This window comes from Rhamphochromis longiceps, linkage group LG11 (assembly GCF_057381845.1).
Source record: "Rhamphochromis longiceps isolate RC_006_pf linkage group LG11, R_longiceps_female_GT1.1, whole genome shotgun sequence".
In the NCBI taxonomy this organism is placed as follows: domain Eukaryota; kingdom Metazoa; phylum Chordata; class Actinopteri; order Cichliformes; family Cichlidae; genus Rhamphochromis; species Rhamphochromis longiceps.
Genome location: NC_140567.1, coordinates 31,030,162 through 31,055,597, shown reverse-complemented (window position 1 = coordinate 31,055,597; position 25,436 = coordinate 31,030,162). Strand labels below are relative to the sequence as shown.

Genomic DNA, 25,436 nt, shown 5'->3' with positions numbered 1-25,436 from the left:
TAATATAATATAGCAACTATTGGACTTCAACTACCAGCATGCATCGCTATTGTTCTTCCGTCATCACTGCGCGCAGGATGTTCCGCTCTCCAGTACAGTGAACGATCCTTGTGATGATTTCAAGGGAAAATCTTTGTTCATTTTGATATAAAAACCCATCATGTCGGATTCATTACCGCCGCTAACTCTCCAGGACCGCATGGAGCGTCTTCAGGAGCTGACGGAATTTACTGAAAAGTGCAAAAAACAGATAAACGACATATTTGAAACGCTGGGATGGTCGCTAGACTACAAGAACTCCAACCAGGTAGCTAGCGTTTGTTTGGCTAATGTTAGCATTTATTGTTCAGTCAAAACAGCAGAAAACCTTCTCGGAATGTTTTGTTTTCCGTAGCAGCAATAGAGCAGCATCAGATTTAAGCGTTTAACTAAGTTTGAGTCCAGAGAGATTTGCTTAAGTGACTATAATGGAGTTTTTCTCTGCTGCCTAAGCTAAGCTAAGTTTGGGGCGTTTTCGGTGAGTTTCTAATATTTTTTTCTGAAGTCACTCAAGCTTGGTGGTAGATTTGCTGGTTGCTCTCGCCCAATTGGCACTTTTATTTGCTGTAATGTGGTTCTATTTTGGCTTTTTTAGTGGTCTACGTCTGATGTAATAAAAAAAAACTATAATTAATATGTCATGTGTCTTCTAATAGTGTTTTTATGCTTGCATCTTATAATATTTACCGGATTTTTTTAAGGCCGCTTTTCTTTTCCCGAGTTTTTTGTTATTTATTTTTTAATGTGCTCTTCTCAAAAGTTTCAACGAGGATGCTTTTGAAGCTACACTTTGGTTCAAATGTCTTTGTTTACATGAAATAGTACAAGTTTTCCTTCTTTTGATTACCACATATACATTTGTATCTTCTTGGCGATCATTTTCTGGTACTGAAGATTCAAAATAGTGACATTTCAAGTCATAATTCCCGCTCTGAGCAGTATTTGTCAATGACTGAAAGGGAAAAACTCCCTTTGAACTTTACATTAGGAAGATTTCTTGAACAGCATTCAATAGAACTTGGCAAGGAAAGAAGGACATACAAAAACAACGGCAAAACGCCAAGTACGGGAGAGAGCAGACAAAAGTTAATGACATCTAAATCCAATTTTTACAAAGACATTTAATTCTCAGTTTGAATTAGACCTATTTTAACAAGTTTTGCTATGGGGTTAATTTGTGGTGCTAGTTGTTACATCATAGGAAAATATGCTTATTATTAGCTTTCATACATATTTACACAATACAGATTGTATTGAATTCTGGCCATGAGGTTGTTTTGTCCTTATAAAACAGTTTTAATAAACACTGCAGAAAAAAACCTTTCAGAAGGTAATTGTGCTACAGCAATGGTATGTTAATAATGCTTCTGTGTAATTCATACCTGATGTTAATTTAAATTCATTACTTGCTAATGTAATATGCTTGCATTCTCAGGAACCAATGGAGCAGTGTCCCTATGACCCTCACCACAGGGTCCCGGTCAGGACCATGGAGAAGCACAAAGCCTCCTGCAAGCTAAAAAAGATGGGCTACTCTGCCGAGGAGCAGGTGACACAGTTAGTTACAGATTAATGTGTTGGTGCTGGAATCTGCTGCTGTAACCTGGCAATTGGACCAGAGACAACAGGGCAAAAGCAGTAAAGTAGACTACAAAAGCTTCTTGTTATTGTGCAACAGACTACTGAAAACCTCCTAACCTCCAGTGTTAATGTAAAGTTGTGTTTAATAATTGAAAGAGCTGTAAAGCTTATCACTACTTTGCAGGCGGAGATGTACGACCCCTCCGTGAGCTATGAGAACACCAGCGTCAGAAGCTTTACAATGGGTAAGTCATCACAGAGGACTTTCTCTGGAAATTATCACCTTTCTTTAGTATAACCAAAGTTCACCCTAGTGAGATTAGATCTTTTTAGAAGACCACCTGTTTTCTTTTGAAGTTTTGCAACTTGTGTTGCTAAAAGAAGGAAGAGATAATTCATTTTTGAAAAAAATGAAATAAAACAATCTCAACAAGAAACACTCAATTTAGTTTTCTTCGTTCTTTTTAAATGTACTTTAAAAAGTTTGTAGTGCAGTAAAAAAAAGATGTATATTGTTATGTGCCCTGTTGAAAGCCGTTTTTATCTAGTTAATTATATAAATCATTTTGAATATTACTGTTTTTTTATTTCTTGGAAAAAGAACATATGTCGCCTTCATTTCATTGTTTACTAAATGTTCTTTGAACGTTAAGTAATGATGCTTTTGTCTTGGCGTGTAGTGAAACTCATTTGTAGTAGAAAGGAAGGTAAGGATGGAATTTTTCGGTCAGGAATGTTTTAGTAATGTTTTTTCTGTTCTCATTCATCATGCAGACAAAACCACCCAGCATCAGGTGATCCTACAGGCGAGATCTGCTGCACCAATGATGAGGATGGAAGGAGTCTTCTGGCAAGGTAGCGGCTCATTTTATTCTGTGCGTTCTTTTTCTAAGTACAACACACCAACGTACATTTACTAGAAGCAAAGGTACAAAGTTAACTCTGTCATCGCCAACTCATCATTGGCGATGACTCAACCCCACCACCAGACCTACATTCAGAATCCAGACCTGTTGTTAGATGTTGAAAAAAGAAAAAAGTTTGTTTTTTTCCCCCCTTTGACATGGTCAGATAAAATGGTTAGGATTAGGGTCATTCCTCTCCAGTGATAAACATGATTTTACAGGGTTATTCTTGAATATTTAGATGTTTAATTTTATACACCAAGAAAAATGCCATTAGTTTTAAAGTCCTCACTAAACTCATTGTAAATTCATTGTTCACTTTTTTGGCTCTCACCCTCACCAAATAGTAACTAGTAATTAGTACTAGTAATTAGTAATTAGTAAAAGAGGAGCTTTTACAATATCAATTTAGGATCGTCGCGTCTTTTCTAGTTTTGCTCCTAACATCCATGTGTTGTTTGTTCTGTTTGCAGCGATTGGGGTGAGTATTAGAGGAGATGGGCTCTAGAGAGGTCTGCCACTGGTTTCATGCCTCATATCCTTTACTGTCATATCCTTTCAAACCACAGGGGTTTGGGTGCGGGAAGCTTATCAGTCACATCTGCATCCTTGAAACATACAAATACTTTTCAGATTTATGTGATGGGGAAAGTCCATACATGTAGACTCATCAGTCATATTTAGACTGAATGTTTAAAATACTTATGTAGTTTCTGCTTTCTGTCAAATCTTCATCTAAAAGTATTCCAGTAGAAGGCCACAGTTCCTTACTGATGCTGAGTTATCAGCAGAGATTGGAAGCTGAAAGGAAACGGAAACTAAACAGCAGCAAAACAAAAAGGAAAACCAGTCATTGATGTTAGGTAATAACTAGGGACTAAACTTTAAAGTGACTTCTGTCTTTGTTCCTCACCCTAACATTAGATCTAACAGGTGAATTTCCTCTTATTAGTGCAGCTAGCAAAACAACCAATTACTGTTTATTCCTTGATTTTAACATAAAACTCATTGTTACAGCCGGGGGCAGCACAAGCGTGACCCCCTTAAACCGATTTTTAGTTAAGTCCCCATGTTTTCCCCTCAGTTATTGGTTCTGTTACTAGTTAGCTAACATAAAATAATGTAAGTCTATTGACTGCAGCCAACCGACCCAATGATGCCATGCTCTGTGCTGGCACAAGATGGCGCTAAACATAGAAAAAAAAAACCAAAAAACTTTAAGCACTTATTTCCTGTCAGTGTTAAATCTATGTCACTTTTTGAGAACAGGGTCCATGGTGTAAATTCGCCTTTATGATTTTCTACTTTAACGCTTAAAACCAAATTACTTTTATGTGGAATCCAATTTTGGCTGAATACAGAGCTACGTTGAGAAGTGATCTTAGGAATAATTAACCATTTGACTTGCATTATGTGGACGTGTTTTTGTTTTTTGTTTTTTAACCTCATTAATGTCTTAGGAGCAAACAGGTTATTGGCGACTCATCTGGGGTTAGAGTTGGGTTTCCTTTTGGCCACATGCAGAGAAAACTAGAAATTTAGAGAAACTAAAAAGATTGAATTTTTTGTTTTTCAGGATTCCAAACAAGCAAAACTTTAACTTATCCCAAACCTCTGACTCTGAGTGATCAGGTGGCTGTTTTGAGGTTGAAGTCCAGGATTTGTAATGAGATAAATGAACTAAAATCTTGTCAGTTTAGTTTGTGTTTTCTCACTCAGCTTGTAAAACTTATCTGATCCTTTATCAGGTCAGTACTCTGGTGAGCCGGTCGACGTGCCTCAGAACCACAAGCGAGCCGTGTGTGATCTCACTGTTGCCGACCGATTGGCTCTGTACAATCATGTTGTCGGCGTCATCAATGAACAGAAGGAAGCATCGTCCTCCAACGACGATCTCTACGTAGATTTGGTGTCCAAACTCCAAAAAGGTGAGATTTAACTCTAAGTTTAACTCTATACTTAGAGTTGCTGTAATTTTAGTGAAGGAAAACTTTTTTTGGGCTTTCTCTGGTGCAGTCCACATAAAAATTGTGTGTGTTTTTGTTCAGATGAAGAACAAAATGAACCAAAGACTAAACTGGAGCTGATGGCAGAAATGAGGGACTACAAGAGGCGGCGTCAGTCCTACAGAGCCAAAAATGTTCACATCACCAAGAAATCCTACACTGAGGTAGATGAGTTGATAAAGAACAATAAGTGTTGTCCTGATTCTAATCATTTACTTCATTTATATATAATCCACGATGAAGGTGAAATAACTTTTTTTTTTAAATTATGAAGGGTGTTGTGAATCACAAGAACCACTTTTCCCATCTTTAGTTGGAAGTATCAAAAGTAACAGTACTTTAAAATGGTGAAAACGAAGGACAGCACAGTATAAATGACCAGTGGAGCCTGATTTGGAAATCCAGTTACTCTTATTGTTGTTCTTCTTATTGAGCTCTTGAGTTTCAACATAAAGTGTTCATGTGTTTTTTTCTTTTGTTAATTTATATCATTTGACTGCAACAAAGCAGCAAAAGAACAGACTCTCTGATAAATTGTTGAGTAGTTCTTTTCCTCAGAAAACTCTCAGCCTCTGCTCCACTATCAGTTTTTCTGCTACATCACCCTACACAACTCCAATGTGGACAGTTTCTCAAAAGGCACAGAGACAAAACAGGCTTTATCTTGATGGACAAGAGGGCGAAGAATCCAGTTTAAGATGCTGGTCATCTGACTGTTGACTGACTGCCCAGATCTCAACAATACGTGTGTCTGTTTCACACAGGCAGAGAATTTTCGGTGGGAGCAGTATAGTTTTGAAAGACATGTTACCTTATTCTGTTGAGCAGGGTAAACATTTATGGGAAGCAAGGCAAAGTTTGTTTTATAAGTAGTTTTCTTGTCTTCCTTCTCTCACCATAACCGGTCGCGGCAGATGAGATCTTGTTTAATGAGGCATTAATAGACATGTTTATTGAAACTCGGGATTTTAACTGCTTTCAGTGTGTTTTTCAATATAATATCTGCACTGATTTTCCAGAGTCTTGGCTCTAATATATTCCCTTCACACTGTAGCAATAACAAGACTGGAAGAAATAAAACTAAACATTTTTGAACATTAAAAACTAAACTGAAATAAGAGAGTCAACTGGAAACTACGGATTTTTTTTTTTTTTAAAGTCAAAATGAAATAAAAAAAGAAACTAATTAGAAAATGCTAAACTATGATAACTCTGACTGGAATACTAAATAAACCCTGCCTGGGAATCTCCGAACTGAAAATCTGATGCTAAGCTCAGCATGTCGGTCCTCAGAGAGACCTGTCCTGTTTGAACCAAGGTTAGGAAACAGTAATGTGGTCTCTATGATCGCCCTGCAGGTGATCAGAGAGGTGATCAGCGTCCATTCTGAGGAACTTGCCAGACAGTGGAAAGAGGAGGAAGATGAAGAGGAGTCGATGAGAGTGGAACAGTCTTCCCACGGGTACACGAAGCACTCCTCATGATCACTTTTATGCTTCATTGACGATTAAGATATTGCATCAGAGGAGTTTATAGGTTAAAGACAATTTTTTTTAAAATTGTTTTGTTTTTCAGGCGGCAGGTGGATGAAAGACGCTCACCATCCTCAGAGTCTCACCACTCCCACAGTAAACGCCACCGCAGCCGGGAGCGAAGCCACGAAAGGGAGAGCAAGAAGAAGAAGAGTAGGAGGGACAGGTGAGAAAGGACTTATCTAAGGGTTGTGGATGTGTATGGGAAGTTCTATCTTCTGTTCTAGCTCTTGTATACCACACACCAATTACATGTAGTTTTTTACCATTGTGGCCTTATGAGCCTATACTTGTGTTTTTAAAAGTTATGTTTGACTTTATGACTTTCTGTGACGTTTCTGGGATGCTGAGGACTCATATTGCACTGCTGGAAATATTTTATTTTGATGCATATGCTGCTTTTTTGCAAATTTGCACTATAATATATTTTTTCGTTTTTCCTGCAGTATATGAAAATTGGTGTATCTCAAAAATAAAACTATGAAGACACTTAAAATAAATTTCCTTTGGTGGGAAACTAGTTTGTGCAACATTTTTGTATTTACAGTTTTGAGGGATAAGCCTCTTAAATTTCTCTAACTAGAAATATATGTCAAAAAATCAAAAACGATTTTCAATTTTTTTGTAGTTTATTGCACTTTTTTGCAATTTATGTAATTACTATGCACTTAATGCATGCATATTATTAAAATTTGGGCTATAATGGTTGTATTGATGTATAGCAACTTGAAATGCTCCAAAAAATGGCTCCACAGCATGTAAAAATATACTATAAGCTCTGGCGGACTTGGTTCTATGGTAGGTCTTAAAGGGTTAATGATTGAAAATATCTTGTTTTGTAACACCAAAATGTATTTTGCATACTGCAGAGTTAACTTGGACTTTTTGGATCTTCACAGGGATTCCCATTCCCCAGATGACCACCACCACCACCACGATAAAAAGAAGAAAAAGAAGAAGAAGAAAGATGAGAGAGACAGGGAGAAGGAGAAGTGAGAGTGCTGAATCTGCAGTGACTGAAGTCGACTCTGAAGTCGCAGTGTTCACAAGGCGAGACTAAAAATAGGTTTACACACTGATGCATTTTGTAAAGATTTAAACGCAATAAAGTCTTTAAACTGAACATTCACTGGTTGAGTTTTATTTTGCTTCACTGACACCATTTTCAATCAGCACTTTGGCGTTTTACAACACAGCCACATCTTACCTCCCTCTGCATGATTGGCTGGGTTTTTTTTTTTTTTCTTTTTTAATGATAACTTGGAATCTCAGACAGGAGTGTCTTAACTGTCCTACTTTCACCATAAGTTCAAAGGTTATTTTTTGGCCTTTAGTCTTTGCTGTAAGTTTGGGTGTGTTTACCTGGAAAGTCATTAAGAAAATGGAGTAAAGGGGGTTTGTGCGGTCTGTTTATAAAAAAAAAACAAAAAACACTGCAAGTAAATGTAGGGTGATCATTTTACAGATATTTAAATTAATAGTCTGATAAAGAGTTCAGACTTTCAGGAAGAACATAAAAACTAAATCTGACTGTTCACTGAAGAATAGTTGCAAAACTATGCACCTGTGATTCTTGTTCCTAGGTTGAAGAATATAAAAATGACCAGTTTATATAACAAATTATTATTATCATTATCATTAATTGTCTCTATAGTCACACAATCTATTTGTGTTGGCATAAATGACATCATTGTTTGAAATTGCAACACAGCAAAACATTCGGTCTTTTGATTTAAGAAATCTTGTTCTGAGGGTAAAATGTGTTCCTCACTAAACTGAAAAAGTTTCGCTGAAGCTTGAAAAATCGTTAAATGATAGTTTATTTTGAATGTATTTTTATTTAGCTCATGAGAGGAAATACAAGGCATGATTATGGGTGCAAATTGTGGTCTAGATGATTACAATCCTCAAAACAGTTTTTTTTTTAATCAGATGTTAAAACTGTTTTGCAACTCCAGACAGCAGCACATGGAAATGTGATCTAGACATTAATGTGAAGACACAAAACCCCAAAATCTATTCATCTTCCTTCTGTCCTGGTTTTTCTCTGCTCATGCTGGATTCTGGATCTGGTATTTCTCACCCTTTTGAGAAGCACAGATAGAGGACGAGAGGAACAAAAAAAAGTCGAACAGGATCCCGTCCGTGCCTGGGAACCTGACGGATCCTGGAGAGACGAGAGTACAGGGGAACCGTTGGGGTGATAATAGTGTAAGGGAAACTCCTCAGGGAACGTAAAATCTGGCTGTTTTTGTTCTCATCCATATATCCCCAAAGAATCCTTTAGCAGGTCTGGTCTAGAGGGAATCACTGTGCAGCACCATGGGGGCCTCCTGTGATAAGGTAAGATGAGATTATCATCATATGTGGATTTGGCCCTGCACATTTTGAGGGAACTGTTAAATGTTGCTTATGGTAAAATAATCAGGGGAAGGTTTTAGTTTATCCTTAGTCCACTGGACAGTCTATAAAGTGCCTCTCAGGCTGTTAGCAGGACCTTAAAATGTTGATATAGGCCTTAAAAATTTCGATATAATTAATTTAACTTCCATATTAAAAATGCAGATCTTCTCTTTTTGTTTGTGTTAGCGTCTAAATCTGCAAAATCTGCAGACAGAATTTATCTAAAAAACTTTTTTGTTGTTGTTTACTGAAGTATAACTTGTGGTAATTTATTTTCATTTTTAAAGTCATTTTGGTGCAATACATCATAAACTAATTCTGTATTCAGCTGTTCAGTAAGTCATCTGTGTGGGAGTCATTTTGCTGAGCAGACATTTCTGATGAATGTTTGTGGGTAATTTTTAGGTTCTGGGGAAGCTTTTTAATTCACAGAGCAGGCTTTGTTTAGATTCTTTGCTGACTTTGGATTTTTCTCTAGAATTCACAACAAAGCCAAAGGGAAATTTGTACATGGTGTAATGTTTGGCCATGTGACCAAATAGATTTTGCACACATTGGGAATGTTGGAGCAGCCTTTGTTTCTTTATAGCAATCCACAAATATGAACAAAAAAGTTAAATATGAAATGTGAGAGTATTCACTACCTCACTGCCCCAGAGGTCCAACAGGGCAGAGTTAATTGGGTTTGAATTTGCTTGTATGGTCTGTTACAGCTGTTCTCTTGGGTTGTTTAAATTCATGCACAAACTAGCCTCTAATAAAGGTTAACAAGGCAACATTTGTCTAGCAGAAATGTGGCAAATGTTCTTGTTAAATTATTGGATAATGAGCTCTTTTTGCTACTTTATTCAGGGCAATATTATATGAATAAATTGTTACTTGAATAAAGAAACAATATAAGAGTGAGGGATTCTTTAACACCAGAGAAGCTGAGCTCATTTGACCTTTTCAAGGTTTGAATCTTCCCAAAATTCTTTTTCAAAAGGTTTGATCTGAGGTTTCGGAAATGATTACAAAAATGTGGTTGTGGTCATTTTTATCCTCCTTTTATCCAGTTCAGTGACCTTGTGTTAAAATCTAATACACAGCCTTCCAGGTACAGAGCAGGTTTTTCCTGTGCTGGTCTGCAGCCTCACAGTGAGGCTTCAGGAATGTCAGATGAGTCTGAGAAGTGCTCAGCAGTCTTCCTCCTGACAAAGAAACCTCAGTCTGTTTAATTCTCAGGCAAACAGCATTCTCCTTTGTTGGTATAGCCCACCCAAACACTTCTCTGATCATATTTGATGCATCAAGTTCTGCTCTGAGGTCAGGAGGTTCATCAGTGAAAGCGGTTGCTTCACTTCTGATGTTTTTGATACTTGTCATTGGTTGTCCAACAAGTGACAGTGTAAGATCTATGACTGTGAGTTAGAACTTAAAGTAAACTTTTAAATTTAAAAAAAAAAAAGACTTTAAATACAAGAAGGAGTATTTTAAAATCACTTGTGCAAAAAATTTCTTATGCCAGTGCAGCTCTGCTAAAACTGGTTAACATGGTTATTAGTTTTAGTTATTCAAATTTCTGTTGAAAGGTTATTAAGCTGAAGCCAATGATGGTCCTTTTAGGAAGTCCTTCAAAAAGAGCATTTCAGGAATGCAGCCTAGAGGTGATTGAATGAAAAACCACTGTGAGTCAGGAAAGGCTTCACAGATAACCTGCCTATTATTCATTCAATCAGACTGACCGTGTGGGTTAAATCAATATTTGCACATAGCGTTTACAGTGCTGGAAAAAATAACATGGAAATAAACAAAGACCTTTAGAATTAAGGAGTTTTGTTTTTCTATTAAAAATTTGTTTGGCTAATACAAAAACTGCCATAGGATTGTATTCTGTCAGTATCCTACCAGTAGTTTACTATGCTACCTCCAGAGGGCAGTATAACACCTGTCACTGGTCTAAGCAGAGCCATAAAACCTGACAGTAATCAGTCACCTGAGCTGAGGCAACAAGACTGAAGACTGGAATTAGAGCTGAATTATGCTGAATTTCTGTTGATCAATATACTTAACACTCCCTTTAGGCTGTTTATGCAGCTCATGATTACTTTAAACTTTTTCTTTTTCTGAAATAAAATAAAGTTGGTTGGATCCTATATAAAAGTTTACAATGTAAAAACACTTTACATGATGCACTGAGTAAATGGAAGAAAGAATCTGACTTATCAAGTCTCCTGGAACTAAAAAGCCCCTATAAAGCGGTCAAAATACTCCCAGTGTAAAAAACGAGGTCAAACAAGTCTTTGCTAAGTCAAAGTGGTGCAAAACTACATCAGCATGATTGCAATCTTTTTTTTTTTTTTTTTTAAACCTTGTTTGTTTACAGTTTCACTTCACAGAGAAAGAAGCACTGCTGCAGTCCCTGTAGAATAATTAGTTTGTTTTTAGCCTGTGAAATATGATGGATCACGAGATGGATGAGCTACCTCACAGACAGCTAATTGATACCCTTTTTGTGCATAACATTAAAAAAAAATACCAACAAGGGACTCAAATCTAAAAACATGAGGTTCAGCATGGGCACTCTTCAAAGTAGAATAGTTTGCAACAGTCTTTGTGTAGTTAGGGCTTGTCTACGATTTAAAACGGGGACCTATCCCTCAAAGGATAGACCAATGAGCACCTGCAATGACAGAAATGCAGAAGTCAAGCAGACGAGTGATTCTTGCAGTTGTCAGTGGGGGGATCCGGCGCTTTCTCTGTGAATTTCACATTCCCATGGCAGAAGGCCAGGTGCTTGCTCAGATGTTGATTTACACATCTGTTGCTGCCACTGACGTCGCACGCGCTTACGTCATTGTCATCAGACACTCTCACACACAAATCACGGTTTAGTAACGCAGTAATGCAGCGTGCTTACGGGAAAGTAAGAGTAATCTAATTACTTTTTGTAGTAATCAGATTACAATAACACGTTACTGCCCATCTCTGGTGGTCATTAAATGCACTTAACTGTTTGTGAATACAGGAGCCCCACCCACCTGCCGTTCAAATTCTTAGTGTGCAAGAAGCAGCCAATCAAAAGTTAGTTGGTTTAATTATTTAATTAAACCTAATTTAATTTAATTAATTTAATTTAATTAATAGAGTCAAATGGAGGGATTTATTTAAATACAGCTGACAGCACTTGTAGTAGGAACAGTGGGTCAGAAAACAAACTCATCCAGCAGTGACATCTTAGTTTACAGTTTAATATTCATTCAGGTTGTGTGAAATGGTGAATTGTGTTGCATGAGTCTATCTGCTGTATTTGATGTGTCCCCTGCAGGCGTCGCTCCTCTCGGGGCTGCTCGTGTTCATGCTGTTTGCCGTCTCTTCTCACTGCCAGGAGGAATTTTCTGGATACCACTCAGGTCAGGGCTTCCTCATGCTGACACTGATTTAACTTTAACCTCAGGTGAAACAATAGCTGTTTAGCCTTGTTTTACTAAAGAACAACAGGTGACAGATAACACAATTATAGAATCCAGCTGAGGAATATTGTAAACTGGTTTCTTCTAGGTAACTAATCGACAGTTAATTATGATAAACACTGCTTAATTACTTTTAAAAAGTACCTTCACAACTCATTAGTAACTTTCTTGTTTAATATCATAGTCAAGTAAAGGCTTATGTGGAGAAAAAAAGTAACAACTTTAAATGAATTGCATTGTTAGGCGAGCACAAAATTTATCACATATTCATTACAAACTCATATTTATTCAATTATTACCACAAATTATTGTTTGTTTCTTTGTTTTTTCAACAAAAAACCCTTCCGATTGTAACTTCACTTTATTCATAAACTTTAATGCACTGACTCAAATCACAGTTTTGCAAGAGAGGAGAGGTGTTTTTGGAAGTTGTTGATCTGTATGTACAGTATGATGCAACTTTTATCCTCCCACATTTGCTGTAAGTTAAGGGCTCATCAGGGAATTGAACCCGGGATCGTGCACACTCAAAACAGGAATCATACCCCTAAAACGAGTCACATTTCCCCATGTGTCTCATACTGAATTCTTACCTCATGTATTTTGCATGTCTATTCAGGTGAGGAACACACCTATGAAGAGTCTTCTGCAGTTGACCACTATGACAACTTAGCTGCTCCTCAGCCAGGTGAGATCAGTAACACAGTTAGTGTAAACTGTACCAGAGGACACTCTCTGACTGTTTGAAGTCCTCGGGGCTCCAGACCAGGACTGCTGACTGTAACAATGCACCACAAAGTCCAAACAAAACTAAATGTCTTAATATTTCCTTAGAATATCCACCAGAGCCGACTCATAGCTATGATGTGGACCAGATATTCGAGGAGGAGGATTATGACACTTATGGCCCAATCCCCACCCAAATCACCATGATCACTGAGGACACCTTTCCCTACATCACCACCACTGAGTCCCACTATGCCAAAGAGGACACTGAGATCGTGCAGGTGGGACAGCCGTGTGCTGGGAGTGTCAGGGGTAGCTCAACAACAATATTAAACTGCAGCAGGAAGAAATGCAGAGAGAGCTTTAAAAAACAACAAGCCTCTTTCAGTCTCTCTTTGTTCCAAGCCCCTCAACAATTTCATATCTGCTAAACATAACTAGGAACTGAGTTTTAGTTTCATATAGCATTCATAAAAACCTGACCTCTCTCACGCATAAAAATCTTCCTATTAAAGGGCATTCAGCCCATTGTTAAGGGTCATTCAGTCCCTGTACAGCCAAGTGAAAGCTTGGTCTGCATTGTTGGCAATAAGTCGGATTTATTCCTTATGGGTAGGGATGGGTACCGGTATCGGTTCTGACATAAACGGTAGTAACCAGACCGAAAAGCAGCGCACATTTCGGTGCTTTATTTCGGTGTTTTTTTTTCCCTGAGCTGTGATACACTTTAGATTCTAGCCAATCATTTTATGTTTCTGAGGATAGTAAGCGGGTCCCGGTACGCACGTTCTTTTAGAGCAGAGCTAGATTAAAAATGCCCAAGGAGGACCGGTCAAATGTATGGCTGTACTTCACAGCAAAATATGCAAACTCAGCAGCCTGCAACAAGTGCTTTAAGCTGATACTGTGATACTGTCAAAGGAGGTAACACCTCAAATCCGATGAAACACCTGGTGACGCATAGCGTTTTTTTTAAAAGCCGAGAAATGCGCCGTATTTGATAGCTTGCTGCGAGACCTCACTCCGTGCACATCTACTGCGGGTGGGTTGCCAGTTATCGGACCCGGAGCAACATCCCCCAAAAACCCGAAGAATAGAGTCCTGGCCCCTAGCCCTGCCAGTGTAGCAGAAATGATGACGGATGATGATGGCAGCAGCAGCCGTTCTTCTCTGCGTGAGTAGCTTAATGTTGTTCGTGTGTAATTTACGTTGAGTAGGCTCACCACGTTATTACATTAATGCATGTAAGGTGAACTAGCAAACATCATCATAGCTACATGTGGCTGTCTTCTTGTTTGATGGCAGATACTCCCTTCACCCTGGCCAAAAAGGCTAAAATGACCAAAGAAAAAGTGGAAAACAGTTAAACATGAGAGGTTTTTGGACAAAGGTTGTGTTTTTTCCATTGTTTAAGCACTGCTTCCAGCCAAGAGTGATACCATATATGCCCCATAGCTGCAGAAAAGGCTAACATTGTTATCTTTTTACAAAAAAACAGCTGAACATGAGAGGTTTTTGGACAAAGTTGGTGTTCTCCATTCTTTAAGCACCGGTTTGAGTACCGTTTAAGCACCGGCACCGTTTCAAAAGTACCGGTTTGGCACCGGTATCGGATAAAACCTAAACGATACCCATCCCTACTTATGGGTTTTGGACTTTGGCAAGTGGCAGAAGGTTTGGACTTTGGTGGTTTCAGGATCTCATCTATGCTTTTTTGCAGATGATGTGGTTCTGTTGGCTCCCTCAGGTGGGAGCCTCCAGCTTTAAGTGAGGTGATTGGCAGATGAATGTCCGCATTTCCAGGTCTGAGGTCATGGTTCTCAGCTAGAATCGGGTGGAGTGTCCACTTCAGGTCACAGGCGGGTGGCTGCCCCCTGGAGGCACTTAAGTATTATTACCGGCAGTCTTCTGTAATGGGCTAGATTTTCTACAATTTTTGTTTAGTGATGCTGAAAGCAAACTGCCTGCCAGAACTATCGGTCAGTAATTGCTCCAAAGTAAGGGCGCATCCAGGATTTGAACCTACAAGAATCATAACCCTACACCATCAAGCCTCTTCTGCAACTTGTGGTTCTTCATGATGAAAATGACATACTTGTTCCAGAGCATAGCTAATCTGAAGCACTGCACAAGGCCAATAAGCGATTAAAAAAAAAAGATTGTTACGAGTAATATAAAATTAGTATTATTGAATATTCCTCACCAATAATGAGATTCAAAATTAATTTAATGTGTCCATTTTAGTTTAAGTCAAGCAAATCTTACTATGAGGTTGATTTGGTAACTGTTCTCTTATCGCACTGCAAAATTGTAGCAGCTTGATTTAAATTTCTTTAAAACAAGGAAAATGGAATCAGGAATGTCTACAAAACCATGTCTATGCGGGTGCAGGGCATTGGGTGTAGTGAAGCTAAATTTGAAGGACACCATAGGTGTGATAATATTTGTTAATGTTGTGTTTTAGGTGCCATATGAGCCTGACACTGGCTCCTCAGAAGAGTCAGGGGGCGATGCAGAGCTTGGGCAGGTGGGGCCAACAGAGTGTGACTGTGAGCCCGGAGAGCCTGGATTTGCTGGCTTCACAGGACCGAAGGTACAGCCACATTGCATCACATCACTGGCTAAATGCAGTCAATGGCCCCTTTGTTTCATTCTTACACTGCATGGCCTGATCCAAAACTAGGGTCAAATGTAGGTTTGTTTATGTTGTAGTTTTTGTTTTCCACAGTCTGATTCCTTTTCTCTTTCTCTCAGGGATCCAGAGGCCTGCAGGGTAAAACCGGTAAACCAGGGTCTCAAGGGAGAGAGGTAAAAGTCTTAAACATGAATAATGGATGTTTGTTTATGACAAGAATGCCTGATTAAAGTGATACTAAAGCAGCAGCTGCATATTCAAGTAGTTTAATTACTGGTTATTTATCCGTTTTGTGTTTTAGGGCTATAAAGGGACCAAAGGTGTTCAGGGAAGGAGAGGAGATACTGGACCAGTGGTGAGTAAATCATGCTACAGCAGTCACAGTTGATACTACCATGCAAAATAGCTTGTATTTACATTTGTAGCTCCCATAACACTGTGAAAGTAATGACAGCATTGGTGTTGTAACATAGAGTGAAAGTAAAAACTAAAGAAAAAATAAAATGAAACTGAAAATACTGAGTTTTAACGACCATAAAAGCCAGTCAGCTAAACAGAAAGTAAAAGAGGTATAAGCAGTGAAGGAAAGTTTGTTAAAAACCTGAAGCCAAACTGAAAGTGAAAGCTCTTCATTTGAAACTTAATTAAATTTAAAGTAATTTGGGTAATTTAAGTAATTAAAGACTAAAGCAGAAAAAAAATCTTGTCTATGACAGGAAAAGGGAAAAAAGTGTTTTCTGCTGTTTTAGTGTTATTTTACACAACACCTCGAGGTGCCCCAACTAAAGCAGGATTAAGATATAATCAGTCATTCCAATAATTTCATTATTTTTCTTTTTTAAATTGATTTCACCATATATCAAAAATTCACTGTTTATAACTTTCAGCTGTTGCAATTTTTAAGACTATGAAACTGCTTTGTTGTGTGAGGAGAGTGAGTGTTGTGTATAAGCTTTGGAAATGTTTTTGCCCTTGTCTGTTGTAACCTTTGACCTCATTTTGCAGGGTGACCCTGGTCCTGAGGGAGATGAAGGAGCTTCTGGTTTTTCTGGAGCCACAGTGAGTTAACCAGTCCATCCTGAAGTGAAAGTTAACTGGCTACGTTTACATTTTATTGTGACTATTAAAAGATATAAGTGCAGAGTGTGAGCTGTTAAGTTTCATTTAAAACCTTTTAAAGTAATAACTGAAATTTTTTTTTCACCAAAGAGTTAAGCTCCGTAAAGCTGCAGCTCCATCTGTGAGGATTTTTAAAACTTTCCTAAGCTTATTCATTGAATCTGTCAGGGAGAAACTGGACTTCCAGGAGAGCCAGGTGAGCCTGGAGATGTGGGTCTAAAGGTAAACACACACACACACACGCACACTCTATCCCTCCCACCCCTCTCGCCTCAGTCATGTGGTTGGAGGGATGTTGATAGATGCATCACTGTTGAGTTAATGCACTGATTACAGTATACATTTAGTATTTCCACAATGTCATACCTGACATAATGTTTTCACAGTGTCAGGTATTTATCTACAAGTTACAGCATCTCTTCCCTTTGGAGCATTATTTTTTTCTGTGCATTATTTACAATATTTTTGTTTGTTTAAACGTCTTCTATGCTCCTGTCAATAAATAAGCAAAATATTTGCATAATGATAGACAGACAATACCTAAGCAGACTGCAATACCTGCAACAGCTACATTTAGAGAACTATATGAAGTGTAATTATCAATTGCATCAACCCCATCAGTAAGTTTAAAATTCACTGAAGTGACATGTAATATAATAATAATTTAAAGAAAGCTCATTTGACCTGAAATTATGTGATTTTATGCTGAAAGAATTACAGTTCAGGGCTTCATAATATTAGTTTGTGGTAGACGTCATAATTATTAGATCTATCTATTGCTGTTTATATGATTTATTATAAATATATAATTAATTTAAAAACATTATGGTTTTAAATTACAGATTTACATTGAACCATTGTATTTTTATACTGTTTTGCATTTGTTTAGCCCAGCAGTTATTATGTGTTATTAGCAGCTCAAGTAGCCAATAATTGCAGTGCCTCTTCTTGTTGACAGGGTGACATGGGATTGGAGGGACCCCGTGGAGGAGTCGGACCTCCTGGTGAGACTGTAAGGAACACAGCTACCTCTCAGCCTCTCTGTGGTGGAAAATTTAACATCTAAGCTAAACTTCAATAAGCTGAATAAGAACAGGTTTTTAGTGAAACATTTGCTTCAGCTCAACTAAATCAGACTAATTCTGATAAAAGTGAAAGTAAGGAAGTCGTGACTCCACGATGAGTCACACTATTTTTAAACTGGCAGATGTTATTTAGTCTACACTGAATCAATGGGTTTCCGTGTTGGAAAAAAAAAACAGTGCAAAAGTTACACAGAAAAGCTTTAATAATTGGATTTCAACTGTTGTAGATGCTATGTAAGCATAGCAAGCAAATTATGCAGGCACATTTTTAAAAAAAAAAGATTAAATTAGATTAATTTAAGGTATTTCACTGACATGCACTGACACATTCAGGAAATGAAACTGAAACCACCTCCCACCGCAGACTGAGACAACAGAGGTTGTGTCATTATCCTGGAAATCACCCAGAGTATCAACAAACAAATGACACATTTAAATAGCAGATTGGGGTTTTGGGGTTTTTTCTGGCAGTTCCTGATAATAAACTTTATGACCCCTAACTGCAGTTACACACACACACACACACACACACACACACACACACACACACACACACACACACACACACACACACACATTTATTCATGCACAAAAACAACCCATTCAATCCACACATGCTAAGAAAACAAACCATAGATGTTCAAAGTTATCTGTAATAATGAGAAATGGCACAGGAAAATAATATTGAACACGCTGACTGAAATGTATGTAATACTTCGTAAAGAAGCCTTTGTCGGTGACAAGATGTCTCCTGTGTGGAGAAACTAGTCACAAGCATTACTCAGGTGTGATTTTGGCCCTCTCCATTACATAGTTTTCAAATTCAGATGTTCTGTGAGTTCCTTCTATGAACTCTGAGCTTTAGTTCTTTACATAGATTTTCCATTGGGTTCAGGTCAGGTCTGAGCCATTCTAGCAGCTTTATTTTCTCTCTCTGACACCAACTGAGTTTCCTTGCCTGTGTGTTTGGGATCACTGTCTTGCTGAAACGTTCCACCCTTGTTCCATCCTGGTATATTTGAAACCATGAAATTCCCACCTCCAAACTTCAATGTTGCTCTGGTGTTTTAGGGTGATATGCAGTGCCTTTTGACTTCCAAACATTATGTGTATTATGAGATCCAAAGAGCCACTCCGTACTGGCTGAAGAATTGTAAAATATTATTACTACCATAGTTAAATAATATAGTTCCCTGCTCATGTATGAAAGGAGTTATTATCACTTTATCACAGCCCATCTCACATGATGGCCAAGATGATTACTTCATCTGTTATGATGCTTGTCGCTACCCGATCTGTACCACGCACGCGAGAATCTTTCGTCACTTCCTCTCTTTGCCAACATTGTGACAGTTAATGTATTTCAATGACATGGTTAGCGCCAAGTAAGCTCCTAGTATTTCTGGACATATTTCCTTTTCGACTGCCCGGGACATTTAAACAATGGATACCTCCGTATAGAAGCCTATTGTGTCTAAAAATAAACATTTGTAATGAGTCACGTGAAGATTCATTAGCCAAATTAAGTGTTTACTGACAATTGTCAGTGATAGCGGACATCATCGTCACAATTCCAATCAATCCTCTCCACATAGACAAACATAAACACACTCGACTATTACTAAATCAAATTTAACACGCATACACAACGAAACAGAAGAAGAAGAGAACATCTGCACGTAGGCGGTAAGATCGGGTAGACCGGATCTGTATGGTCTGACTTTTGAACATGTGAGTAAGGATTGGGGAGGCCTGATCCGTAACTTTTTTTTTTTGGTCTACATTGTATTGAAATGTTTCATTATTGCAAACATTTTAACAGATACTTATTATTGTTAACATCTTAACAGATACGCTGACCCGTAACTATAATAAAATGCTTCGAGTGGAAGTAGATGCCTTTCGCACATGCGTGGTACGGATCGGGTTTCCGGTACGGATCGGGTAGTGACATGGTAAATCACTGAAGAGTTTTTGCCTGCAAAAGAATCCTGCTCTTGTGAACACAACAATTTCTTTCAAACCTCTAGAGTCGTTCTTCATATTAGGCACAAAGTTTCACTTTGACTCAGGAAAGAACATAAATTTTGATGTTCAAATTAGGACAAAAAATAAATGAATAAATGACACAATTAACTAAAATTATAAAGTGATGATGCAATTTTTAACGAATGGATGAGACAGCATTTTCCAGTTAATGTTTCAGTGCCACAATTCACCATAAATCACCACATTTTACCTTTGGCTAGACCCTGGATTGGGGAGATTAATATTATAGACATGGATTATATATTATAGACCCTAGAACTTGATGAGCTGATGGAGCCACACAACTGGAAAAGGTGGTAATTGAGTTTTTTGGTTATTTCAGGGTCGTCGTGGTGATGCTGGGCCTGCTGGAGGAAGAGGGACTAAAGGTATCAAGGTAAAAGAAAAAAAAAGAGTGATAACTATGTCCTCATGATAATTACACGACTGGAATACAACAACGCAGCTGTGTTTTATGTTCAGTAACATTTTGATGAGGCAAATGCTGAAATTATTTTATTAATCATTTATTAGTATCAGTATTTATAAACTCAAATATTAGTGGTTCTTTTCAATTTTTATCTTTATTTATTTATTTGGCCAAGTCAATAGGCCCATAAAGACATGGAAATAAACTGATTTTTATTGTTTTGTTTTTTTCTTAATAAATTATTGAATTAAATACTGGTTTAACAAGTAATAACAGTAACAATCAGTACTTGTTACTAAAGTGTATACAGTGTGTATATGATTTTTTTTATTTTAAGTTTCTGTATTTTATGAATTTATTTACACTGAATAATATAATAAAGTTTTTAACCATGTGTTTTGAATGCTCTGGTGGCTTATTAGTTTTTGGCACTTTGGATGGATGTGTTTTTTCTTTTTTAGGGCGCTCCTGGTGACAAAGGCAGACAAGGTCCTCAGGGAAGAGACGGACCAAAGGTATATAAGTATCACATACTTAAATTCTTCAAAAAAGAAAATGTTTGGTGATTTCCCCTGGCACACAACTGAAGGTGGTTTAAAATGTCTATGATCAAAAACTGACACAGTTTCTGTGCTTAAAAGAAAATAATTCTTTTTATTCTTCTGCATTATGTCTAGCTGTTTATTGCACAGTTTTTTGATAACCAGCAGTGCCGGTTCAAGTCACAGCTGTCTTGGTGTCGATCTAAACATGTTTGTTCTTCGTCAACAGGGTCAAACAGGAGCACCTGGGTTTCCAGGTGATGTTGGCGAGAGAGGCTACACTGTAAGACACATCATTACTGGTCATGGAAACTACCAAAACATCTTAACATTTACTCTATGTGTCATCATTTGATTTGAATTTTAATCTCATTTGACTTCCATAACCTTTCCTTTCTTGGCAATTTTTTTTAAAATCAAAAAACCGATTCAAAACATTGTATCAAAGGTTTTTAAGACATCTGATGATGCAGTTTCTCTGGTGTATTAATATATATCTGGGACTCTATTCAATTATGCATTAGTTATGTTATGCAATAGACAAAATATCTTCAAATATCTCGGCATGCTTGTTTTAATCAGCATAAAAGTGTATTAATAACTTCTCTGTCTGTGCAGTCCCAAGTTTGCTCAATCTGAGACGCACAGTAGTTAGTTTTACCTCTATTAGCAAATGAGCAGGAGGAAATTTCATTAGCTGTGAGCTGTGAATTTGATTAAATCTACACGAAAGGCAGAACGTACAACTTTTTTTTCCTAAGTCCTCCAAACACGCTTTTCAAACTGTCCCATTACACAGAACAGAGTCACAGATATAATTCCATAAACCTTTCCTGGGTTGAGGAGATTCACGTTTCTCTTTTCTTCGGGTTTCCATTACAACAAATACTGACGCATACTATAGCGGTACACATGTGACTCTGTCAAGGGTTGCCTTGTGGTTTGATCTTCCTTTATTTAATTGTGTTCCATCTACGTAGCAACAGATGATATCACTCAGACTCCTCCTTTTAAAGTGACACAAGCTCCTAAGCTTCAGGCTCTAGTACAAAGCGGCTTATTTAGTGTTTTCATTTCTAAAATTTCCCGAATTCACTGTTTTATATAATTTTCTTCTTCACGTCATATTTGAACTCATTTCTCTTTTTTCTCCTTTGATTTAAAAAAATCTGAGAACAATATTTCTTGTTTATCCTCCTCAGGGTTATCCTGGACAGCAAGGCCCAATCGGAAAGAGCGGTCCGAAGGTACACAAATAAACTGAGGCACTTTTATTCTGCTCAAATCTTTTTTTTCATGCCCAAGTGTCTGTATTTAAGTTCACCCAGTCATCCTTTCAGTTTCCAGATTATGGCCTTCATGATTCAGCCTGGGAAGAAAACTTTTGCATTTTATGAGTCTGAGAGTCACTCTGGCTCCTGGCCACATTTCACAGGAATCTCACATAAATATTATTACTGCCCAGAGGGTACTTCTTTTGTTTTTCCAGTTTGGATATCTCATTTCTGCCCTTTTGCGAGACCCACATCACAAACTAATGAATCAGCCATAAAAATAGCAAAACTGTCTAAAGCCAAGGCACACTGTTAAGAGCTGGTAAAACTCCCTACAAATAAGCTAAAATAAAGGGAATGATGTAAATATGGGCAATTAAAGAATTTAGTATTAATGTAACACACAAACATATGCAGTGTTAGTTGACTCTAAGTACACACTTTATTAAGCTGAATAAATGACAAAAACACTTTTGTATAACAGTATACATCACTGGCTCTCAAACTTTTTCTAACCTATTTCAGCCTAGAAGCCAAAATAAGTTATAGCAACACACAATAAAAAAACAAAAAGAATAAAAATGGTTGAAGTTGAATTTTACTTAAATGTGCCAGCACAAGCACATGTATGTTTCCTTGCCTTCCCCCCCAAATATTGTATTGTAATTTATTCATTTGTTTAACTTTATATTTTTCACCTGTTTGCTGGCACCTCACCAGTGGTCCTACTGAGACTTCAGAGTAGTAGTCAGAAAAACTTCATGTTGACTGAAGGCTTTCAAAAGCCTCCTTCAGGAAAACCTTTTAAATAAATGATTAACAAGAAACAGAAACATTTTTATCGTATTAAAAATAAAATTAAAATAAAATTAACCACAACAAGAATAAAACAAGATGATTTGTAGGAGATCTTAATAATCTTTTTGCTCAGTTTTATCAGAAAATCAAAAAAAAAACACCAAGATTTCTATCTTAATGCATGCTCAATCATCCAGGTAAGTAAATCTCCAAAAAGTTGATTCTGTTCATCTGGACGTAACGTTTTCAGTGGGAGAAACGTTTCGTCATTCATGCAGGTAAACAGCATATTTGCATAATGACTGAAACCAGCCCACTGAAGGAACAATGGCCTGGGAGGTCAGTTCCTTCATCATGATTATGCAAATTCTCATGACCATTGATCAACAACCACTGATCAAAGCCCATTGATCAATGGCCATGAGTACCATTCACAGAGAGTTGGGGAATGGCTGCAATCACAGCATTGTACGATGGCGAAAGATGTACCCTTAGGCCCCCTCCTCGATTCAGAGATGGTCTTTCCCTTTTCACGTAAATGGCCTCCTTGACTCAAACCAGCATTCCTCCCTGTCCAGGATGTGTACATCCTCATCATTGAAAGAGTGTCCACTGGCCTGTAGGTGTAAATGACAAAAGTCCAGCTGGGATAACCACATTTACTCAGGGCCTTCTTGATGTGATGTTCTTCTGCTTCCCTGGCTGCTGTGTCTGTGGGGATGGTGTTCGCTCTGTGTTGTAGTGTCCTGATGACACCCAGTTTATACTCCAGTGGATGATGAGAGTCGAACCTTAAATACTGATCCGTATGCGTAGGTTTATGGTACACATCAGCTTTTAGCTGTCCCCCATTACAGATGGAAATCTCACAGTCTAACAAGGCTAACCTGCCACTTTTCATATCCAGATGAACAGAATCAACTTTTGGAGATCTCTATCAATGGAAATCACTGACTGAAAAATGTGTATGTATATTAAAAATTCTATCATATTGAGAAAAGTGTGGAAATATATAAGAAAATTTGGGAAAATACATAATAAAAGAAGAGGATGCACAGTTTCCAGTAACAAAATTCCAAATATTTAATGTGTGTCAGCTATTAACTAAGTGGATCATGTGACAAGTTGGGTTATTAGGCAACACGGAGCCAGAAAATGTGCTATATAAAGCAATTACACTAATTAACTAAAGATGACACACACACACACGAGATGAAAGGATGAAGATACCTAAAAATCTGTTTAACGAGTAGAAATCAGGAGTGTGCTTAGCTTATCTTAGCATACAGACTGGAAATGGAGGGAAAATAACTTGTGTGGTTTAGACAGCAAAACCACCTACTTACTAAATAAGAAACTCTTTGGCAACCCTTAGTTTTCACAATATTTTTTATTGCAACAAACTAAACTTATGACAGACGATCATGTTTGTCAATCAGTCACAAGCGGAAAAAGATCATTTCTTCCTGTGCTTCATATGACCTTTGTAATCTAAATGTGACACTGAAAAACGGGAAATATATTTGATCTGATATAACTGATGATAAGAAGATTCAATAAATCAATGTAGATTCTCATTGGTGGCAGGCAAAATCCCCATAAGCTGTTTTTCTCTCAGTAGGAAAGAAAGTAATTTTCTTGTGAGTCATTTCTAGCTCTTATAACTTTAGGTCTCCCTGAAACTTTAAGTTCAGAGAGGAAAAAAAATACCATATATTACACTTATTGCTATAGGGTTTTAAAAAAGTATATGTTTACCTTTACCTTTTCTGTCTATATGTAAGTGAGCTATAGAAGCCAAAAAGAAAGTAGAAAAATGAAAAGTTTCAGTGATGTAATCAAAGTAAAGTAGAAACTAGAAGCACTGGATTAAATCACTGTATTAGCTGTTTTGGCAGAGAATCAAAAACACAGAGTAGTTTCTGAACTTTCCCAAAGAGTTCTCTATTACTTTGATCTCAGCCATCTGACTTTTTGTTGAATATTTTTACACTTACAGAGATGTTTACTGAAAAGTTTCTGTACAAAATTCTCACTAAAATACTGAGTCAAACTGAGAAATGCATGAACACCGGTGTCTAATAAGAGTGCCAGTATAACAAAACTGAGGCTAAGGTTCTTTGAAGAGCTGTAGTTGAAGGGTAGTAAGTAAAAGTGAAAGTAAAGAGTAAAAGTGAGTACAGGAGTTATCTTAATTTGACTTGGTTCCCAGAAAATCTATTTAACCTGTTTAACCAGTTCACAAACATTTAACAGTGTGCTGCTGCCAAAGTTATTTATAATGTGTAATGTAATGAACAACCCAAGTTTTTGTTTAACTAGTTTCACACACAGCAGCACGTCAGTGTGATTCACTGACAGGAACAAACAACTCAAAACTTCATTAATCGGTTTTCTCTTAGGATTTCCTGAAGCTGAAGCGGTTCTGATCATTATATGATTATCAGTTGATTCACTGAGTCGTTAAAAAGTAGATTAGCTAGTTACATTTTCTGGAGCCCGTTATTCTTACCACTCCTTTTTATTTTACTTTTTTCCTGAGTCATTTTACCTAATTTCTTTCTGATTGCATCTTGATCCTTGAATCCTAATCCTATCCTAAGATAAAGTGTAGAAGTAGATCAAAGATACATCTTTTACTCTTTGGGAACATTTTTGTAGCGTTTTGACTCACACATAGTTTCCTTGAAGTCTGTGTGTGAACAGAATGGGAATAAAACTGTGTTCAGACTGTTCAGATTCAATTAAGTTTGTTGCTCACAAAGTTTTTAAAAACACATTATGTAATATTATTGCTGTTCATACACTTTGTGCTTTCAGTGATTTTTTTTTTATTGTGTGATACAGGGAGTGCAGAATTATTAGGAAAGTTGTATTTTTG

The 25,436-nt window shown here is 37.4% G+C and overlaps 2 protein-coding genes across 2 annotated transcripts in view; both read left to right on the top strand.

Annotated features, from left to right (window-relative positions):
* The first annotated feature begins 78 nt into the window (after positions 1-78).
* snrnp48 (small nuclear ribonucleoprotein 48 (U11/U12)) lies at positions 79-7,186 on the top strand. Its single transcript, XM_085423630.1, has 9 exons — positions 79-307; positions 1,475-1,588; positions 1,805-1,865; positions 2,395-2,475; positions 4,274-4,453; positions 4,574-4,695; positions 5,890-5,993; positions 6,107-6,229; positions 6,963-7,186. Exons 1-9 carry the CDS (start codon positions 161-163, stop codon positions 7,057-7,059), a joined length of 1,029 nt encoding a protein of 342 aa, XP_085279756.1. The 5' UTR covers positions 79-160; the 3' UTR covers positions 7,060-7,186.
* A 1,001-nt stretch (positions 7,187-8,187) lies between these two features.
* Positions 8,188-25,436, top strand: part of LOC146659537 (uncharacterized) — a 32,632-nt gene continuing 15,383 nt past the window's right edge. Inside the window, exons 1-14 of the mRNA XM_085423629.1 lie at positions 8,188-8,406; positions 11,774-11,858; positions 12,538-12,606; positions 12,753-12,925; positions 15,109-15,237; positions 15,399-15,452; positions 15,581-15,634; positions 16,285-16,338; positions 16,567-16,620; positions 17,357-17,410; positions 19,855-19,908; positions 20,403-20,456; positions 20,713-20,766; positions 21,686-21,730. Coding sequence (XP_085279755.1) covers positions 8,386-8,406; positions 11,774-11,858; positions 12,538-12,606; positions 12,753-12,925; positions 15,109-15,237; positions 15,399-15,452; positions 15,581-15,634; positions 16,285-16,338; positions 16,567-16,620; positions 17,357-17,410; positions 19,855-19,908; positions 20,403-20,456; positions 20,713-20,766; positions 21,686-21,730 — 954 coding nt within the window. The 5' untranslated portion in view covers positions 8,188-8,385. The remainder of the gene's footprint in view (positions 8,407-11,773; positions 11,859-12,537; positions 12,607-12,752; positions 12,926-15,108; positions 15,238-15,398; positions 15,453-15,580; positions 15,635-16,284; positions 16,339-16,566; positions 16,621-17,356; positions 17,411-19,854; positions 19,909-20,402; positions 20,457-20,712; positions 20,767-21,685; positions 21,731-25,436) is intronic.